A 19,196-nucleotide genomic window follows, 5' to 3' on the forward strand; every position below is an offset into this window, starting at 1 on the left:
TCAGTTAGTTTTGTAAATTATATATTTATATTGTAAATATATTGTATATGTATATTTGTATATTATTCTATAAATAAATATTTTCTTGTAATGTGATTGAACTGTCTTGTTATTTGTAAAATATTTCCCTGTTTCATAATGATATAAATGTTGAGTTTTACTTTTCTTTTTCCTTACATTTTTTTAGATTAGTTTATTATTTAGATATTGCAGATACTCTCTAAACTAAAAGCAATAATTAAATGAATTAGGGTGTGATTCATCAGTCTATTCAACGTGTTGTGTTGTACACATCTTGAAGAGGTTCATTTCCATCTGAGAAAACACTGCTAAAGGTTGATGCATTCCAAAGAAGATTTAATTAGATGTGTTATAGTCGTTGTTTATATAGATGTGTTAAAGTTTATTTATGAATATTGAAGCTCTGATGTGGCAGAGAGATTGCATTAATGTCAAGGAACTCTCCCTCAAACTAGATATATTTGACAATTAAGTACAAAATACAAGGGGGTCATGGTAACACGCCTGTCTACCTACCCAAAGGTTATGAGATTGAGTCCCTGGCCCTACCCGGGATTTTTTCAAGCATATATTTATGCAATACTCACTGACAACCTCCCCCCGGGTATTTGTGAGGCCCATAAGCCAATGGGTGGCACTCTCAAAAATAGGGGTGGGAGTGACGAACCCACCCTATGAAAACTTTGTCGTTAGACGAGTGATATATTTCCTATGTACATCGCGCGAGGCCTTGGTCCACGATGGTCTGTCACACCAATAATAATAATAAGTACAGAATGACTGGATAACATGACTGCTATCATGAGATGACATCACTGTCATCATGGTTCTGCAATATCTTTAGGATCATCTACTGGTTGCTAGATAGGGCATAATGTGAAGGTTATAAATGATAGATTATGAATGTCACTAATAATTATAATATAACCTTATTGCAGCAGTATTTATATTTTTAAAAAAAAATTATTTATTAAAATTTCTAAGAACTACTTCTTTGAAATTTACTTTTCTTTTTTAATTTATTTGTAGAATAGCATGTAGTTTAGATTTATTTTACACCTGTGCTTATCTTATCTTACACTTTTCCAGCAATATAACACATATTTACATATCAGTATCTCAGTTAGCTAAGTTGGCCAGGTCCAATTTTTTCACAAAATGAGTTAGAAATTGTTTCATCCTCTAAACAATGGAGGAGCTCTTTATTTAAAAAATTTTCAAGAAACGCTAAAAATGCATTCAAACACCTGGGCCCTTTATTGAAAACAACTAGCAGAGTATCCGTGACACATGTTGATGAAAATTTCATTAAATCATTAGTTGAATGTTTTTCTATTTTATTTTAGGCTGTGAAATATGTTTTGTTTTTTTGTCTGAAAAATGTTGCTAAGTGTATCTGGTTGTGTCAGTAACTTAGATAAATACTCTTATGTAAATATTAGACCAAACAAGAATGTATCATACTTTAAAAAATTGGTCTGAATCATGGGATTTTTTATGGTGAAACTTATAATTTTTATTGTATAATTACTAAAAGTGCTATTTATTACTTCTTTTATGAAATTTTGTCTAATTAAATGACTTACTGCAGAAGTTTTGATTTGATTTTGCTTAAACATTTGTGAAATTTTCCTGGCTTGCTAAAGAAAAGACATTCATGGATGGCTTGTAATTTGTTTTATACCATTTTTTTTTTTTTTTACTCATCATTTAATCAGATTGGCATAAAACATTTAAGAGATAAACTATTTTATTTTGGTAGATAATTTGTTTTGCTTTAATTTATCTTTTTGGATTCTATATGATGGATTCTTTTTAGTTAAATTCCAATCATGTTAGAGATATGGTCTATGAAGTAGCTGTCCAATGTGACCAACTTAATAATTAGGATTATTAAGTCAATGTCAATTTTATGTATGATTTGTTATGATAAAAAATGTTGTCTAGAAAAAAATACACATTTTTGTACTGTAAATATTAACTTAACCAAAGTCTTAAAATTTTGATTAATATTTTTTATTCGTCAAGTGTAGTGAAAATTAGAAAGTTTTCTTTGTAAAATGATTTCTTCAAAAATGGCTTTTATTACTCCTTGAAAATCAACCACACTTGATAAAAATTTTAAAATTTGTTTTTGAAACCAAATGTCTCAATTAGAGTTGAATAGTGATAATTGGATGATCTCATCAAATAATATATATTTCAATAATAATATGTATTATATGTATGTATGTATGAATAATATGTATTTATACTATAATTCAAACTCTCATTAAAAATGATGCGTTTATTTTTATATAATTAATGCACCACTATCTATGAACAATTGTTGGTTTTATCTTTTCTTTCTGTGGAGCATTATTATTACTAGGATTATCCTTTTTCATTATTGATTTTGTCTTCCTAAACTTCATTGTTAGCAAACGCAGTTCTGTCTGTAGAATCTTCATTTTTATATCATGTTCTTCTTTATCGTGTTGTATTTGTTGCTCTATTCTCTTTACTCTGGTTTCTGTTTCCTTTTCTAAATTCATTATATCTGACATATTTTTAAAATTGAGATCTGAAAGCAGATTTCTTTGGTTAATATTTCATTTTCTAGTTTTGATGTATTTGATATTATATAAAGAGAAAGTATTCATGATGATTGTCTCTAAAATATTATCACTATTGACTATAAATTGTGGTTAAACTCATTTAGACTTTTTGTGAAGTAAGAAATTAGTCGTGGAATGGGGTTCTTCAACCAGCCTCATGAGTATAACTGAGTAATTCTGTGAATAAAAAAAAATAGTGATATTTGTATATTTATGCTATTATTCCACACCACGTTACAAGCTGGGACTATTTTATGCAGGAAAAAATTATAAAATGAGCCACTTGGTGAATGATATAAATTAATTTAATAAACAGATTGTGCAACTTGAAAAATGTGTATGGGGTGGTAATGGGTGGGCAACACCAAAAAAATTATAATTTGATAATCCACTTTTGAATAAATATTGACCTATAACTATTGATGGGCTCCCTCTAAAAAAAAATATTACTGAACAATTTTTCAGAATGGAAGCTTCTTTTTTACATAATCCTACTGATGGCAGCAATGAATCAATACTTAGTTTGTAATGAAGGCTCTTGTGCTTCAAAACAAAATATATTACGGTTCAAAAGTGAGATGGTTTTTTTTTCTTAATTTTGGAAAGTTTGAAGAAAGGCCAGTTATAACCTTTTTTGAGGGTGATCTCCAATTATAAAGAAGTAAACAAAATTAAGTTTGTGAATAATTGTAAAACATAATGTATTATACTGTGATAAATAGTGATAGAGCTTTACTACCCTAGGACTTATATATGGGATGTCATACCACCATGTTATTTTATATGACAGTGAAGAACTAGTTAAAAACTTGTTTTATAAGATATTTTGTAAAATAAATGTTTACTTATTTGTGTTATTCACTAACTGCAACCCCAACTTTCTTCTCCTTAATTATCTATACCAACAATTAGCGAATCATTAATTTATTTTGTATTTCATTATAACTTATAAAACCAATTAGTTTTTTATATATATTCCATTGTATGTAATATAAATGCTGATATTTAGTAATTAAAAAAGATCTACACAACATTAAAGTAAACGTTTGTTGTATATTTAACACTATTCCCACTAGTTAAAGTAATAACCGTGCAATATATATCTTAAGAAGTGAGGGACTTTTTATATAGATTTGGTCCATGAGAAATCTATGTATCTTTTACATTAAGATGTATTTGTCTTTCAGATTCAGACATGTAATCCATTGATCTTGATTGGTTCTTCACTGTCCTTGAATCCAAGTATTTAAACGTATATTGGGGGAAGAAGGGAACTATAAAACTAGCTTGGGTTACTAAATAAAAAGGATCGCTTTACATGGTCAATTTCCTCATGACCTGTTATACTAGCTAAAAATAAGTAAATTTAATTAAGTTTTATAAAGAACTGCTAGCTCAAACAGACATTAATTTAGCCTAAATTTTACCCACATTCTATCAATGATTAGAAATTAGATTTTTATTTATAACGATAATACTGTTCATAATATTGTGTTTAGTTATTGAATTAATTTGTGGATGTCACTTTTAATGCAAAGATTATTAACAATAACAATCTATTAAAGAAAAAAAAATGAGAAATCACAATGAATTAAAAAAATATTCAATTAATAATCAAACTTGTTATTTGCATATAAACATTTTCTTTTATTAAATAACTCTAAATTTATCAATTTTGTAAGTATATTCTAAGTAGTAGGGATTTTTTATTTTCCATTTGCTTTGTGACTGTTATCTTTCTTCTTAATTGACTGGATTCGTTTTAATTTTGTCTCTGCTGAATTCAATTGTGCCATAAGAATTTTCATTCTCATATCATGTTCCTTACTGTCAATATTTACTTGTTCTTCTAATCTTTTCAACCTTATTTCTATTTCTTTTTCATTAGTTGCCATAAATTAATTTTTTTTTCTGAAAATAAAGATAAAATCTTTAAAAAATCAAATTATTTATTGTCTTTGGAAAATCCTAGATAGAAAGAATATTTCTTTTTATGAAATGAAGTTCAACCTATAACAGTATTATTAATCATCTGTTTTTTTGGAGTTATGTCAATAATGCATCTGTATCTCCTGTTTCAGTTCTCAAACTGTCTTTTATAATTTAACATATAATTATTGAAAAATAAATTAACTAATGCTTTAGTGTGAGTTTTTCCTTGGCCTTGGAGGAAATATATTGGATAAATATTGGAATAAGATAGTTGTTCAGCCCACAAGTAGTTACAAGTTTGGTTAAGTATTTATAGGTTTTATTATTGGTGAATATAAAATCATATGGAACATGTAGTGACATCTAGTGGATACAGACCAAGAACAAGCAAAAGGACCACCTATTGAGAACTACCATCAACTGCCAAACCTTGTAATCCTCTGCTCTTCATTCCTAGCCTTAAACCTGCAAACATGTCTGGCTAAGAGGGAATGGGACCAAGGGTGGTAGAGGGAGAAGCAGCTTAGAGGCTGTCCACAAATATTTCTAGTCTATATATATAACATCTGTAAGATTAGGTCAACGGCTCACAAATATTGTTTGATGGGTGAACGAATAACAGTGAATTCATTTATAGGTATTTGATTGTAAGAAACCACACTCATCAACATGATTAGATACATTTCATTTGGGAGAGTTTTTTTCACACTTTCCACCACTAAGAAAGAACAAACCTAGATATTGAAAATATTTATTTATATGTAAATTTATATTAGATATCTAGAGGCCAATCATATCAACACTTAATAAAACATAATAATGGCAATGATAATGAATGAATAGTATAATTGAGTAAAACATCATTTAATAATTATAATTATTTAAGAAAATATAATAAATAAAAATGTTATTTTGTTTTTTAAAATAAATATCATTATCAATAAAATTTCAATACATTATTTCATTTCCAGCAGTTTCAATTCTTATGGCTAGTTACATGACAGTCACTTTGTTTTTATATATTTAGGATTACATGTTTGTATTTGTTTAGTAATTAAAAACAATTTTTCAGTTGATCTTGATGTTAGTGCCTACTCTACTCAGTTACCCTCACAAGGCTGATTGAATCAAGTGTTCTTTTTATTTCATTTTTTTATTAATAATAATTGAAAATCACCCCATGTCAAAAACTATCAATGTAATGAAGGAGATTCTAAAAATATTGATTCCAGAAAATCAATATAACATACCGTAGTTAAATTTTAGAGGAATGGAAAACCATTCTGAAATTATTCAGACCATTATGATAACAAAGGAACTACGTGATTTATTATTGGACAATGGCAATGATAATAATTTAATGCTCTCACAATCATGATTGTAACATTTATGATCCACGAGCCTGTGTTGCAAATCCAAGCCACTTATGACTACTTTATGGCAAAATCTTACCAAATTTGGCAGGAATTAATAAACAACTTACCACTCTCTGTTAAACTTCTATAGTCTGTTTCTTCCAGAAAACCTGAAATAACAACGTATAACAATAAAATTGTAATAACGTTGGTTATAATATTTGGTAAATGAAAATAAAAAAATTCTGAACTTATAGGTCAGTGCATTTTTTGTTATCTTAAAATATGACAGAACTAACCCTGTCCATGAATGCCAAAATCTTTTGTAATTTAATTTCTTATGAAAGCCAGAGGACTAAATAAACTAACTTTTATAATATCCCATAAATTATTACTCACATCTAACAAAGAGATATGATTAACTTTACTATTTAAAGTTATTACAAACCAGTATCATTTAAAAATTGCATCAATGACTTCTTTTTCAATTACTTTCACAGTTAACTTATAATTACTTGTTACAGATAAATGTTGAACTTATAAACAATATGATTTTCATCTGACACAAAGGAAATAATTTTATTTAAGAAAATATATATATCTACATTTACAATTAAGGAGGAAAATAAATAAAACAGCTCCATCATGTGTTGATTAAAAATATAAAAATCTGCTGTTATTTTGTTAAGATTTCCTCTCTAAAATTCAGTATAGCTCCTAAATTCTTTATTTAAATTTAATCAAGCAAAAAAGATATAACCTACAGACAGCGAAATTTGAAATCAATTGTGACTAAATTTTCTATATGTGTCTTCCAGTTAGCTATTTGAACTATGTAGTTTTTAAAGCATATTAAAAAAATAAATAAGCTAATTAAAAATGAAATCTCACAGAAAATTGTGTCTATCAGTTGCGTAACTATGACTTACTCTCCATATTATCTACAATGACAAAAAAATCAAATAATATAATTCACATAGACTACAAATAAATATAATATTTGCTAGAATTTATAAAAATACAATACTTTTAACTATTTGCAAAATGGGACATACGCATGTTGAGGAAAGAACAATCCTTAAAAGATTTTATAACAAAATATTAAATGAGCAAGACACAATAAAAATTTAAAAGTATTAGCAATGATTTAAAATGATGCAGACTTGCTTTAAATAATCAGCGTTAATTAGGAATTGCAATAAATGTTTTGTTAGTTATAAAATTTGCAACAAATAAAAAGTTTTATTTAAGTTGATATTCTAGAGTTAATATTAAGTTCTTCCTATTACTATGAATTTATATTTCCTTATTCCTATGAATAATTCCTAATTATAAATAAATATTTATTATTCCTACTATTCTAATTGGATATGAAACATGGCTCCTTAGTATAGGTATTTTTTAATAAACTATAATACAATTATTCCTGAATTGACATGCTTATAGTACAAGAGCTGGGAAGAAAAAACAGGCAGTTAGTTATCTCACCCCAATTTTTTATTAATTTAATGAAAACTATGTATTATTACTAGTCAAAACTGATGAGTCTGCCAAGTATAGGAATATTAGCCCTAATAGAGCTATTTACGTCCAATAGTTCTCAAGATATAGCTTTTTAAAAAGCAACATTTCATAAAAATGTACTGAAATATCAGTACTTAGTTAATTTATTTTGGGAAATCTATATCTCAGGAACTATGTTATGTACAGATGTCAATTAGCAATCAAATTAAAGCTAGTTTAATGTACTATAAAGTAGTTTATGACCTTTACCTTCCTAGGAATAGTAGTTTTCATGATTGACGAAATAAACTCACAAAATGTTAAAATCTAGATGTTCGCATAAAATGTATTTTTGAAAAAATATGTCTCTAGACTCATAAGCCACACACATGTTTGCCAACACTCAAAATAAAGGAAATTTAACTTACTATAAAGTAGTTTATGACACTTATCTTCGTAGGGGTAGTAGTTTATATCATATTCATATATGAATATAAATTTGACAAATGAAAATTTGTCCGAAGAACTATGAATCAATTTATTTTAGCAAAATTCATAAAACCTACTACTCCTATGAAAATAAATATCATAAACTACTTTATAGCTCATTAAACTAGCTTTAATTTGAGAGCTAATAGACATCTGTACGTCACACAGTTCCTGAGATATAGATTTCTCACAAATAAATTAACTAACTACTGATATTTCAGTACGTTCCATACATTTTTATGAAACGTCGGCATAAAATAAATAAATATGGTTTTGTTTATTTATGTTGTCCTTTGCTGACCTGTATTTAAATTAGCTTTTTTACTATGTTTACTTTACAAATTATTTTCGTTATTGTGGCATAACTGCCGTCCCCACTCCTCCCAATACCAATGGTCACTTTTGTTTTTGACTGCTGTCAAAACAGGTATGCATTCTGTCTCATCATTTGATTTGTAATTTTTTTTTCTTTTTACATCTCTTTATTTGTATTTTCTTTAATATTTCTTTTCTTATCTATCTTTTACTATTACCCTTTTCATTTACTATTTACAACCTTTAATTTTTCTAATTATATCTTACTTTTTTACTTTTAATACCCCTGTTATTTTACACTTATGTTTTTTTCTTTTGTAACTATGTGTTTGTATCTTTTTTAGCCCTGACGAAGCCCTGAAACATGGGGCGAAACGTTGGCTCAATAAAATAGTATAATTCTACTATTTGAGTTTTTTTTACCGCACCCGGACCATATTCCATTCATCTCCAATTTTTATGAAATGTTGCTTTTTAAAAAGCTATGTCTCGAGAACTACTGAACGTAAATAGCTCTATGAGGGCTTACATTTTAGCAAATTTACTTTCCTTTAAATTATGCTCTCTTAGATTTTCTATTGTTGTTGATAGTTATGAAGATCTAGAGCTCCGAATAAAAAAACACCCGCCATTTTTTATTCCCCCTACCTATACTTGGCAGACTCATCAATTTTGACTAGTAATTATACCTAGTTTTCAATTAAGTAATCAAAAATTAGGGTGAAATAGCTGCCTTTTTTCTCCTCTTGGGCTCTTGTACTATTAAATTCCACAGCACATGAATTACATAAGTCAACAACAGATAAGACTGAAAACAAGAAATGTTAAGTAGAGAATCAATAAAAGTAGTTTATAAATTGCATTTGGATCCAGTATATAAATTTGTAATTTAGGTATAAAGTTGCTCGTAGTTGAAACGACTAAGTACTGAATACTAAAAATAAATAAATTATTTATGACTCCAATTTTTCTAATCATGTAAGAAGGAATTAAATAGATGAAATAACAACTTAAAATAAGTAAACAAATGTCAATTATTTATTTGATTTCAATACAATTACTATTAATTGTTATACATATTTTTTTTCAATAAATATCATTTATCTTCTAATAAATAAATAAACATACAATTGAAGATTATAGATGGATTAATACTTTGTATATCAAATATTAATACATATTTGTTAATTTAGAATTGAGAAATCAAGGTTTTAGATATGTTATTGCAACAATAATAATCCTCTTCACGTAATTTATGTTTCTCAATAAAATATTTCACAACATTCCAAGCATTTTCAGGTACAGATAATTGCTTGGAAACACTGAATACAGTAAAGCTTATAAAAATAATGAACCTAAATAATAAAAATAATAGCCTATCAAATTTATAATTTAATATCACACCTTAGAAATAACATAAAATTTATCAAAATGACTACTAATATTTACAACGATAGCACTCCCTTCTGATAAGAAATTTAGCATACATCAAACTTGTTAATAGATACAATAGATTAATTTATGTGATACAGGTTATGAATTTATGTTATCACACTTAGGGACAAGTCGATAAATGGTTTCCTTCTGAAAAAAAAAATGCATTTATTATCAATATATTAAAATAAGTTAGTAACAGCCTGTATCCACGAATAACTAGCTATTTCCTGCTAATTAAAGGGGGGAGGGGACGGGAGTCAGGAGTCAGTATTCTCGAGTATTATACCTCTCAATGCTTTGGCTTGTAACTAAACTTTACCAAGACGATATTAATGTTTCAGTTTTTTTTTTTTTTACATTATACAGTATTTTAGTATTATATACAATTCACTTACAATAAATAGAAAAAAAATATTACAAACTAATGTAAAGGGCTGAAAAAATGGAAGAACAAAACTATTTAACTCTCAAAATAAAAACTTTTTAAAAGTTCTTAACTTGTTTAAAAATTAAATTTAGAAATTTCACAATTTTCAAGGCTCGGATTCTAATACTAAAATATTTTCAGCAGTTGCAAGTTGAATTAGGAATGTCATCATTGCAGGATTAACATCATTTTCTTTCAATCTAGAAATATATAGGACTTCTCTTCCATCGTCACGAGTTGAAGTCATACTCCTAAAACATTTTTCATGATTATATAAATAAAAAAAAGAACGATCTGAAGTACACAGCAAAACAGAAATACAATACTTCCCAACAGTGACTAAAATAGAAAATTATTCTACTTTGAAACTATGACATCAGAATATTAATTTCTATTATCAAAAATAAAAAGTAATTGATGACTTTTCTCACTAAATAGCTTCTTTTTCTCAAACATAATAGACATCTTGATATGAATAAATTAAATCTAGTAAATATTTCCATAAATAAAAATGTTTTAGTTTTGCTTATAATATATTTAATAAATATAAAAAAATTAATTAAAATGAATACTGCTTATTTATGATTGAGCATAATAATAATAAGTAATTTTTAATTTTATATTGTCTTTAGTGACCTGTTACACAAGTATCATAAATGATATAAACAAATTTGTAACTAAAAGAGTTTTTTTTTGTTATTAAAATGTTTTTTTAATTTTTTTTTTAGGAGTTTTATTATCTTTTAAATAATAATAAGCTTATACATAGTTAACCAAAAAATGTATATGTTTAGAGTTATGCGAAAATGAATTTTTCTTTTCTTCAAAACTTTTTTCCTACTCTTTTTTGAAGATAGATATATGTTATATCTAAAAATTGGGCTTTAAATAGAAGACCTTACTGACATGGTAAGAAAAGTAAAAAAACTTGCTCACTTCGTAGTTTTCATTACATTTTCTTTTGACTTAAAAAAAGCATATATAGTATAATAATAATAATAAGCTTTAATCAAAAATTTTATTTTACATTTAATTAAAAACTATGAAATGAACAAGTTTTCATTACATTTTCTTTTGACTTTAAAAAAAACATATATAGTATAATAATAATAAGATTTAATAGGAGCATAATTTTTATATGATTAAGAGATTAGTACTATTGAAAAAATTGTATAAGAAATAAATAATTTAAATTATTCAATGTTATTCTGTTTAAAACTTACTTCATATTGTCAATAATTTCATGAGTTTTTTCACCAATCTTTTTTATTAAATCTTCTTCAGATAAGTCACTTTCTGATAACTGGACTAAAAATAAAGCGACATCCTTCTGGATTTTCGTCATAGCTAACCCCTCTAAAAATTGAAGTAAAAAAGCTTCTTATAAATATTCCGCAATTGATATGATAAAAATGTTTTTAAAAGATTATATTTTCTAGCCTTTAGACTGTGGAGTTATCGAGATTTCTTTTGCTGGAATATTCACAAAAATGTCAGTGAGCTCTGGGTGCGAGAGAATACTGTTGTCATAACAACCAGCTACAAAAAATTTCCTGTTCTAAAAAATAAATGATAAAAGTTATAACGGAAATTGTCACATAAATTTATTCAGAGAAGGTACTCACCCTTAAAGCGGCTATGCCTTCATCAGTTACTTCAAACCATGGAAACAGTGTTTCATCAAATTTTCTATGCGGTATAAATGATGGAAATGACTTCAATGACTAAAATAACAAAAATAATCAATGATCAAAATTTAAAGAATTTAAATTACTTACTACTTACACTGTAATATTTAAATTTATTATAAACACTGATATCATACTTTTTAGACATCAATAGTAAAGTAAGTTCTCTGTTAACTGGTATATTAATTCTTTAATGGTCAAAATTATTCATTCATGTTAGCACTTAACTGGTCGGGTGGGATACCAGTGACCCAGGCATCAGTCATATACCATACCGCTAATTCTCAAACATATTCTTACCAATACCCATTCAAATCATCAGTGGGTGAGTTCTAAGTGTCTAAAAATATTTTTCTTTGTATCAAACTGTAAAGTCATTTAATTCAAAATCCATTTTTAATTCCTTTCAATATTAGATATAATGTATTGTTACTGACAGTTTTGTATTCAAAATGGAAACTGCAACAATTAATACTGCAATTATATGAAAAAATATAATCCCTTGGTGACTATCCATACATCTTTTATACAACTTGAAAGAAAATCATATTAGAGAGAGAATTTACAACACTCACAAAACGAAATATTTTGAAGTTTTTTAAACTACTTACTACCAACATATACTATATAAAATCAATTAAGTTAGTTTTTCACCTTTGGTGTTCTCAAAAGTACTTCAACTTATATTTCTCAAGAGTTGTGATTTCCTTAGGAGCTGTAGAGTCGCCAACATTATATATGTGGATAAGTATCATATATGCGATATTGTTAATAAAGGTAAAACGTGAGTTTGGACAAGATATATAGAAATATTAAAATTTTTAATAATTTTGGAAAATCTCAAACTGTAAGAAACTATTAAATCTAATTATTTTGTTCATTTACCTCAAAGGGATAAAGTTTCTTCTAAATTTTTTTTTTCATACTACAATAACCACAATTAAGGTAAAAAATTATAAATAATAATACTAAAAATCTATAAAAATAATATGAATGTAAAATTATTTACCTCCAACAGTTGGATAAGACCGTGATGGTAAACAATAACCCGTTTTTTTAATAACATGGCACTGTAAATAACTATTGCTTCTAATCCGAAATGTTTGATCAGTTCTATAAAAAATGTAATGAAAATAAGTAAATTGAACTTGTGAAATAAATAAAAACTAGATATATACATAATCATCTACCTTTTAAATCAGTTTTCTTATATTTTCCGACCATACCAAATTCCATAGGAGAGTCATTTCCATCAATACTGCAAATTCCGATAGTCATGACGCTTATGAAATGTTGTAAGACCTGGGTAGGGTCAGCAGTTTTTCCATATACTTGACCCAAGACATGTCCTAGTTTTTGATATTTATCAGGATTGAAATCACGAGCCCACAGAATAATAGAGAAATTTTGAACCTGAAAAACTCATAAACAATTCAGATATAATTTAACTTATTAGGCACTGTTACTAATTTCATAAACTTATTTAATTTTACCAACATTGAGAGGAAAGGAAAACAAACAAATTTTCTATTTTTTTTCAAAATTCTTAATTTCAGTAGAAACTACTAATTATTACAATTGTTTAGACAGTTTATTTTTTTTTTAATTTAATACTAGAAATATTAAGTATGGTATGTCTAAAATAAGTTTGCCTATAGAGAAAAAGAGCTTGTGCACCTCCTCCCCTCTTCCTAGCCATAACAAATCCCTCCCCTACAGGGAACAAAAGTCAACAAAACCTTTTTATAAATAAATGTTGTTCTTGTTTCTTTTAATCATTACACTTTTCCTTCACTTTTTTTTTTTAAATTTCATTTTACAACGTCAAGGATAGAAAAGGAAAGGAAGTCCAGTCAACTGAGTGGAGAGAAGACAGAAGAGGCAAACTGATCTAAGATGTACTATATATGTGTGCACATAATCCATACAACTTAGCAACAAGGAAAGAGAACTAGTAATTATGAACTTATAATTTGCTTTATCAAAAATATAAAATATATTTATGGACGATTCCTTTCATTCAAAAAGCTAATATATCAATATAAATCATTATGGTTATTCTATGCTAATAAAAATACAACAGTAATATCTTTAATCATTCTTTGACGACAAGCAAATAATACAATCATGACTATTTTTTTTTTCCAAGAGTGATTTATTTGTTATTCTAAGTAGAATCATGGAATGTATTAGACAAAAAATACAATAGTACAATAGTTTACTAAGGATAAAACTAAAAAAAGATAAGCAAAATACACATATTCATAATAATATGTAAGGGATGAGAATACTAACATCTGGAAACTTTTCAGGTTCACCATCCATTAGGTCACTGACATAAAACCAAATATTTTTAACTTTTCCATAAAAAAATGTTTTCTGATCTTCTATCGGGGTTTTCTTGACAATATAACTCTTCTGAGATTCTGTTAAACTTGGATAAGCCCAAGTCCATATTGGTTCTCCAAACTTACTTCTTTCTGCAATGCCAATTACAATGAGTATAGCATAATGTAATATAACAACCTGTTGAAGGTAGGTTCTGTTTGGGGTTCGTTAATGAATATAAAAGTGGTTAATGAAATGTTTTAAATTTAGGAAATAATTTAATAGAAGAATTTATTGGGACAAAGGCAATTAGCCGGCATTAATGAATTTTAAGGGAAAAAAAAGGAATACAGACAGAATAAGGAATCCTTGAGAATGACCTGAGAGGTCAAAACGTCGGATGTTAAAAAGAATAAAGTTGAGAGAAAAGAGATCAAAATTGTTTAAAAAGAAATTATTTATTTATTCATTTACATTGTACAACGTTTCGGGACCACTGTCCCATATTCATGCACTATAAAAACCTCATGATTTCCCATATGAAATCATGAGGTTTTTATAGTGCATGAATATGGGACAGTGGTCCCGAAACGTTGTACAATGTAAATGAATAAATAAATAATAATTTATTGAAAATGATGGAAGTAATAAACCTCAAAAAATTATAAAAAATTGACTCACAAGACTTCCTAGAGAGATAATCCAGACTAAATTTAAAATAATACTATAAAATATTTACTAAAAATAATACTTTACTAAATTTGGAGTATCTACATGTGAAAGTAATTTTTTTGTAACTACCTTTAAATCAAAACAACTCTTTCTACAAATTTATTTTAAACTGTGAGATGTGAAAGTTATCATACTTGATGAAATTCTGACAAAAGTTAGTAACTGAATAGATAAATGTCTGAGAGGTAGACTATAAAGGTGGGAGTGGAGGTGTTAATGCAGGACCACTTTTAAAATACCCTGCGGCAATAAAATATATTAAATGTAAATATGTGTATATATAATCTTAGGTTAAGATAAATGTATATATTGTATTTGTTTGTAAAATAAATAAAATTGGAGGTAAGAAAAAAAAAATGCAGGAAACAGATTTCAGTAAGTGGGCTAAGATTGTAACTATTATTCTTCAGGTTCGCTAAGTCTTTTATAATTGAAAAAAAAATTAAAAAAGATATATAATCATTTCAAGAGATATAAAGATATACATACGGCATTAATGTATCAATATAGATGTTGTTATTATTATACTGTTCTATACTTTACCCCCAATAAATTATAAGAGAATCCTTTTTTCTTCTCCTAACAACAGTTCTAGTTCTTTCAATAAAAATTATACTACTTTCGGGCCTAATTAACCACATTCACTCCTACCAAATATAGATAGTATATTTTATATAAATATATTTTCCACAATATATGACTGTTATAGACCATAAAACTAACAAATAGTGAAGAAAACACTTCTTTTTTTCAAAGCTCTTTCTTTTTATTCAATTCTTAAAATTAAATAAAATATACCGTGTATATTTTCAGGAGGTGAAAATCAATTGAGTAACTATTTCAATTTAATTCAGGGATACTAACTATGAGCAACTGCAATATTCTTGCTTCTAGAATATTTAATTAACCAATACAAAAACTAATAATGTTGTTTAATATTAATTGAACATAAACCATTGTTCAAATCCCAATAAAGTTTCACCAAGATATTACGAAAACAATTTGTAAATTATTTTTCCTGCTTTCCTCATTTCCTATTAGTTCTATGTGTCTTGTTTGAGATCATAATCATTTGATCATTTATAAGTGGCACAATAAAATTCATACCAAAAAAATTTAAACAGGAGTTTAGCTCTGAACTTTTTTTAATTTTGTGCTCTAGGATTCAATTCATCAGGCATTTTTGCTGTGATAAGATATAAACATATTTTTATTAGGAATTTGGTAAGAACATCGTAAACTGAAATCATGAATTGTTTATCATAACAAATATAATGGGGAAATTTTTAACACCTTACATCTCTAGAATATAGGTAAACAACTATTTAAGTAATCAGGGCAGAAAAAACAAGATCACACAGAAGGCTGTCAGTTGATATAACTTCATCTCCAACAGTTTACAGAAATATAATTTTAGTTGTCGTTATTGGCTGGGGCTTTAGGGCGTAAAACCCTGAGGTCATCAACGCCCATAATAATTATAAGTAATATTTCTCGTAGCAAAATTCTTACTATTTTTCCCTTTGCGTATGAATGTGTATTGTAGAAATATGAAAATATAAGTTCACTAAAATTTACATTCAGCTCTTAACCATTCATAGAATTAATACTGAAAATGCATAGACTATGTAGTCAGTTGTTCTGTCAAATGAAAGGCTCAAATAATTAAAACAAAATACAGTATATTTTGGGTATTTTGGAATATAGTACTAGAGTATGTATGAAATCTCTAAGTGGTGTACTGTCCCTTTTATATACTATTGATGTTCAATGTGTTGGGCATGATTTGAAAAATATGATCTTTTTTTCTCTTCAAACTAAATTAGTGAAACATTGAATGATTAGTTATGTACCATTATTTAGAGACTCAAGACTCTGTGTTTGGATTTCCTAACAATTGCTTTTCTGCTTGTCCTCTATTATATGAATGATAAAAGGAACTAACAAAGATTCAAGGGATATAATAGTGGGGAACTAAATAAGTAATTTAACTTTTAATAAATAAGAACTACAATTACCAAGAATGCTACATGCCAAAAGATGACTCATTTTAATTTAAAAACTTTTGAATAAATTTTATGAAAACAAACTTTCAAACTACGAGCCACAACACACTAGAAGGTATTATTAAGGTTATAATTTGAGATATTTAATTTGAACAATTTATTAGTAAATATACTATCAAGCAGAAAGGAACTTACAATTATTCCAAAAAATAAATTACAAAATTCATTAAATTAATTTTTGAGTTTTTTTTTGTCTAATAAATAAATATCGATAAAATCGAATGGACGGAGTATCTACACTACAATCGATACACGGCCATTACCAAATCATAGTTTTCTAACCTCAACCAATTTGCTTCCGGGCATAGGTTGTACACGCTGTGGGTAATTTTCACTAGTTTGTGATAATCCCAGTGTACTCGCAGTTTTTGTTTCCTGTGTTTTGGATGTTATTTAATTGAAGTTAACAAGGAATCACCATGGCTAGGTATAGCCAACGTCCTGAAAATGCTCTTAAGAGAGCCAATGGTAAGTCATTAAAAGTTTCCTTTATCCTTTCAATAAGTATTTATATCTATTATTGTGATCTTTTGAATTAATTTTATCATTCTGAATTCCTTTAAGAGTCATTATATTAGTAAGTGTGTAAATTATGTATCAATATGTTAATGCCAAGTTAATCTCTTTTTAGAGTTCATTGATGTGGGGAAACCAGCTAGAGCTTTAGATACACTTTATGAAGTATTTAGGAACAAAAAATGGGCCTACAATTGGAGCGAAAGTTTGCTGGAACCCATTATGTTCAAGTATTTAGACCTTTGCGTGGAACTAAAAAAATCATTAATAGCAAAAGAAGGTTTATTCCAGTACCGAAATATGTTTCAATCTGTAAGTGTAATGTATGCTTATGACTACCTTATTATCGGTTTCTAATTTGCATGCTTTTGGTGCAGAGATTTTGATAAATCTGATTCTCGATTATTTCTTAGGTAAATGTTGGCTCCTTAGAAAATGTAATCCGAGGATACCTCCGAATGGCTGAAGAAAAAACTGAATCTGCCAGAGAACAATCTCAACAAGCTGTTATTGATATTGATGATTTAGACAATCTTGCTACTCCAGAGAGCATATTGTTGAGGTAACTTAAACATATTAATGTATTGCCCTATTTCTGTTCCTTGTTGACATGGAAATATGTCACCATCTTTACCCCAAAGATATACCATTTCACCTCTTTATTTATTGTTAATTTAGTTTATTACTTAAATTTATAAACACTGATTGTTAAGACGTACCTCAAGCTTTACAAGTGTCAATATTTTGTAATGATACCAAATTGAGAGCTTAATTCTAATATTTTTTGAGAATTATTATTATTAAGAAACAGTTTCGATTGCAGACTTCTATTCATTAATGATGCCCTCATTGGAGCTTTTAAGTTTTTATAAAATATTAATTGATCATGAAGTGGATGGGTGTCTGATCATTAAAAACTATGATCCTTAATACAGTTTAGTCCATTAATAAGTCTTCACATCCTTATTTTGTCATGTTGTTATATTAAATACAGGGATTACTGTTTGAGAATAATTGTCATGTTTTCTACCAAACATTTAACCCTGTCATGTTGAAGTCTTTCTCTTTCTTTGGGTCTTGAATAAATTAATTAGACATTTTATATTACCTTTAGTTTCTTATATACACTGTTTATTAAACTTAAATTTTCTGATTTGTTAGAACTTATAACTCTTCCTTTAATGGCTATTTTTTTCTTTAGTTTTTTCATTTAGCCTCAATTATAAATTATGAACATAATTTTTATTGAAATCATGTTATATTACATTCGACAACTTCACTCCATTTCAATATGTACCTATTTCATTAAATTAATTATAATAATTCTGCCAATTTTCAAATTGTATTCAAAATAATTTAAAAAAAAAAAAATCAACTCTTATTTTCTGAAAGCTTCCTATTGAGAATTAAGTTGTTTCTAATATTCTAATGATGTTCAAATATTCCTCTCTTCCTCAACTTAACAAGCTATTTTTTTATATAGTATATATTAATTATTTGTTTGAGAATGGCCAACTTCAATTAAAACAACAAAACAAATAAACTAGGTTGAGAGTAAAAGATCAAAGGAATTTGTGTTTTAATGCTGTTTTTCATTATAAAGTTGCATTTAATTAGTGGTTAATCAATTAGTATTGTAATATCAAATCATTTTCATTTCATTTTCAATCTCCTAAATACGAGTGGTATTAAATTTATAACTCAGTTTGTTAGAATTGTTCCACTTAGTATTATTTAAAGGATTCAGGATTTCAAATTTCTCATTTTAGTTTTCTTCTTGTATAAAATAT

General features: G+C 27.1%; 3 protein-coding genes across 4 annotated transcripts in view; 1 reads left to right on the forward strand and 2 right to left on the reverse strand.

The window, feature by feature from the left end:
* Positions 1 to 2,293: 2,293 nt before the first annotated feature.
* LOC106684128 (uncharacterized) lies at positions 2,294 to 6,524 on the reverse strand. Of its 2 annotated transcripts, none has more exons than XR_001343648.3 (3): positions 6,305 to 6,524; positions 6,034 to 6,075; positions 2,294 to 2,584 (listed from the first exon to the last, which is right to left on the reverse strand). XR_001343648.3 is itself a non-coding variant. In XM_014426026.3 (3 exons), the coding sequence occupies exons 1-3, from the start codon at positions 6,373 to 6,375 to the stop codon at positions 2,334 to 2,336; spliced, it is 315 nt and encodes a 104-aa protein (XP_014281512.1). In that variant the 5' UTR covers positions 6,376 to 6,522; the 3' UTR covers positions 2,294 to 2,333. The 2 variants fall into 2 exon arrangements, 1 of the variants encoding a protein (XP_014281512.1); XM_014426026.3 differs by having other exon boundaries at positions 6,354 to 6,522.
* A 3,516-nt stretch (positions 6,525 to 10,040) lies between these two features.
* Positions 10,041 to 16,931, reverse strand: LOC106684145 (DENN domain-containing protein 10). Its single transcript, XM_014426059.2, has 8 exons — positions 16,843 to 16,931; positions 14,060 to 14,244; positions 12,955 to 13,177; positions 12,774 to 12,877; positions 11,702 to 11,800; positions 11,517 to 11,634; positions 11,300 to 11,432; positions 10,041 to 10,327 (listed from the first exon to the last, which is right to left on the reverse strand). Exons 1-8 carry the CDS (start codon positions 16,871 to 16,873, stop codon positions 10,183 to 10,185), a joined length of 1,038 nt encoding a protein of 345 aa, XP_014281545.1. The 5' UTR covers positions 16,874 to 16,931; the 3' UTR covers positions 10,041 to 10,182.
* Positions 16,932 to 17,159: 228 nt separating this feature from the next.
* Positions 17,160 to 19,196, forward strand: part of eIF3a (eukaryotic translation initiation factor 3 subunit a) — a 24,349-nt gene continuing 22,312 nt past the window's right edge. Inside the window, exons 1-3 of the mRNA XM_014426053.2 lie at positions 17,160 to 17,358; positions 17,522 to 17,718; positions 17,820 to 17,968. Coding sequence (XP_014281539.1) covers positions 17,310 to 17,358; positions 17,522 to 17,718; positions 17,820 to 17,968 — 395 coding nt within the window. The 5' untranslated portion in view covers positions 17,160 to 17,309. The remainder of the gene's footprint in view (positions 17,359 to 17,521; positions 17,719 to 17,819; positions 17,969 to 19,196) is intronic.

This window comes from Halyomorpha halys, unplaced genomic scaffold (assembly GCF_000696795.3).
Source record: "Halyomorpha halys isolate HHAL.00 unplaced genomic scaffold, Hhal_1.1 Scaffold547.1, whole genome shotgun sequence".
NCBI lineage: Eukaryota > Metazoa > Arthropoda > Insecta > Hemiptera > Pentatomidae > Halyomorpha > Halyomorpha halys.